General features: G+C 36.4%; 1 protein-coding gene across 3 annotated transcripts; it reads right to left on the minus strand.

Moving 5' to 3' along the window:
- Positions 1–6: 6 nt before the first annotated feature.
- On the minus strand, positions 7–1,764 carry LOC108626488 (15-hydroxyprostaglandin dehydrogenase [NAD(+)]-like). 3 transcript variants are annotated; one of them, XM_026814869.1, is made up of 7 exons: positions 1,623–1,764; positions 1,328–1,457; positions 1,120–1,246; positions 949–1,055; positions 578–751; positions 344–474; positions 7–278 (listed from the first exon to the last, which is right to left on the minus strand). In XM_026814869.1, the coding sequence occupies exons 2-7, from the start codon at positions 1,418–1,420 to the stop codon at positions 104–106; spliced, it is 807 nt and encodes a 268-aa protein (XP_026670670.1). In that variant the 5' UTR covers positions 1,421–1,457; positions 1,623–1,764; the 3' UTR covers positions 7–103. The 3 variants fall into 3 exon arrangements, with proteins under 3 accessions (XP_026670670.1, XP_026670669.1, XP_017882670.1); XM_026814868.1 differs by having other exon boundaries at positions 1,548–1,764; XM_018027181.2 differs by having other exon boundaries at positions 1,328–1,764.
- Positions 1,765–1,772: the final 8 nt, after the last annotated feature.

Here is a 1,772-nt window from a genome sequence, read left to right on the forward strand (position 1 = left end):
TTTTTTTTTTTAAGATCTATGTACATAGAAGTTGCATTCAACTATAAAAGAGTTATAAACAATGCAATAACTACACTAAAGTATTGTTTACAAATTCATCAATTTAATTTATTTCTATTTTATGCTCGTCTTCTGCCATTATAGGATCGTCTACTTTCTGTGGTAGGACATCAGGTAATTGCACTTCGTATACAGGTTTTCCATCCTCACTGATCCAAATACTTCCGTTTTGAGCGCATCGGACCACGTAGACCAATCCGTGTGCGATAGTATCGACTCTAATAAAACAAAGTAGACAAGATTTTTAATTCCTATCTAAATTCAGAAATTAAATTCAAAGTACCTCCTGCAGAATTTATTTATTGTTTCATTTTCCGGACAGTTGTTTGCCAAATTTTCCATAATTAGATTCCCAGTGAGTTCAGGACACAACACTACGATCCTGACGCCAGTCCTCTGGTAATGATAAGGTTGCTGCAAACAAGTAACCGAAAATAATCAGAAGAGCATTCTAGCTACCATACGTCTTAAAATTCTCGAAAGTTTAAAATGATTAATGTAGGAAATCTAAATCTACCGAAAAAGATCGACTAAAGCTGACTACGGCATGTTTCGTGGTGGAATATACTGGAAGATGAGATGCGGAACTCAGACCAGCCTCGGACGAGACGTTCACGATAACACCCCCTTTTCCGCCAGCGTCCTTTTGCATTTGTTGGATTCCTAGAAGCGTACCGCGTATCACCGCAGTCTAAACGAATTGATCTCAATTAATAAATTACAGTGATAAATCTGATGGACATTTGAAAGAATTCTATGGAACATCTTTCTAGAAACCATAACTGAGAGACTGTACATGTCATAACAATTAGCCTGATTATTATTCAGCCAAGGTTCTTACAATTAATTCTAAATTTAGACTCTATGTAATAAGTTACATTTTCTTACTACGTTCACGTCGATGGCTTTCACGAAATCATTTTCATTAATCATACTGGCATTGTTCACCAAAATTTCCAGGCCTCCAAGAGTCTTTACAGCTTCTTTGAACGTCTCTGTCACAGAAATTAAACGCGAAATGGTAATTCCGATCTGTATTTTTTTATCGATTGTACTTACCATCAAATTCGACATTGTTTGTGACATCGCAGTGAAAGAAGATGACGCGATTGCGGCCAAACTCGGCGTTCAGCATGTCCATTGCTTTCTTGCCATCCGACTCTCTAATATCTATCATCGCGATCATCTGAATTCAGTTTAATCTCACAATTAAATGATCGTAAATTATCGTATTCCCTAATCATAAAGCAAATTAATGATTACTTACAGAAGCGCCATTTCGAAGCAGTTCTCTGCTGACGTTAAAACCCAGGCAGCTTGCACCTCCTGTCACCATCACCCTTTTATCTTTGATTTGCATTTTTTTTTTATCGTACTGCACGTGTACTTTTATAGAACTGTTGTAAATCAATTAGTAAATCAATCAATCAATCAATAAATACTTCAATTATATTGGTTGGAATCAATGTATTGCAAATAGTTTTTACAATTCATTGCTTGAGCTTCCTAATGGATAAACTATTCAATTTAAACGATTTATTAAACTCGAGACATTGAGATACCGTTGAGACTCGTAGTTGTCTTGACAGTTTCATTTATGAAATAATAATAATTCGTAAATATTGTCACTGTTCTCGGGAAACGGGAATTAAAGAACGACGTAGTCAGCGCAACGTCCTGGCCGTCACTGGCCGAGTCGGCCTGATATGAGA

This window comes from Ceratina calcarata, unplaced genomic scaffold (assembly GCF_001652005.2).
Source record: "Ceratina calcarata isolate Rehan_Ccalc_2016 unplaced genomic scaffold, ASM165200v1 scaffold4022, whole genome shotgun sequence".
Classification (NCBI taxonomy): domain Eukaryota; kingdom Metazoa; phylum Arthropoda; class Insecta; order Hymenoptera; family Apidae; genus Ceratina; species Ceratina calcarata.

What these genes read in the sequence shown, in the direction of transcription:
- LOC108626488 (XM_026814869.1), bottom strand. Translation starts at nt 1,420, where the DNA reads ATGCAAATCAAAGATAAAAGGGTGATGGTGACAGGAGGTGCAAGCTGC. An exon ending in TGCTTCGAAATGGCGCTTCT is followed by an intron (nt 1,247 to 1,327) that starts GTAAGTAATCAT and finishes AACTGAATTCAG; the next exon opens with ATGATCGCGATGATAGATAT. An exon ending in AAACAATGTCGAATTTGATG is followed by an intron (nt 1,056 to 1,119) that starts GTAAGTACAATC and finishes TTTCTGTGACAG; the next exon opens with AGACGTTCAAAGAAGCTGTA.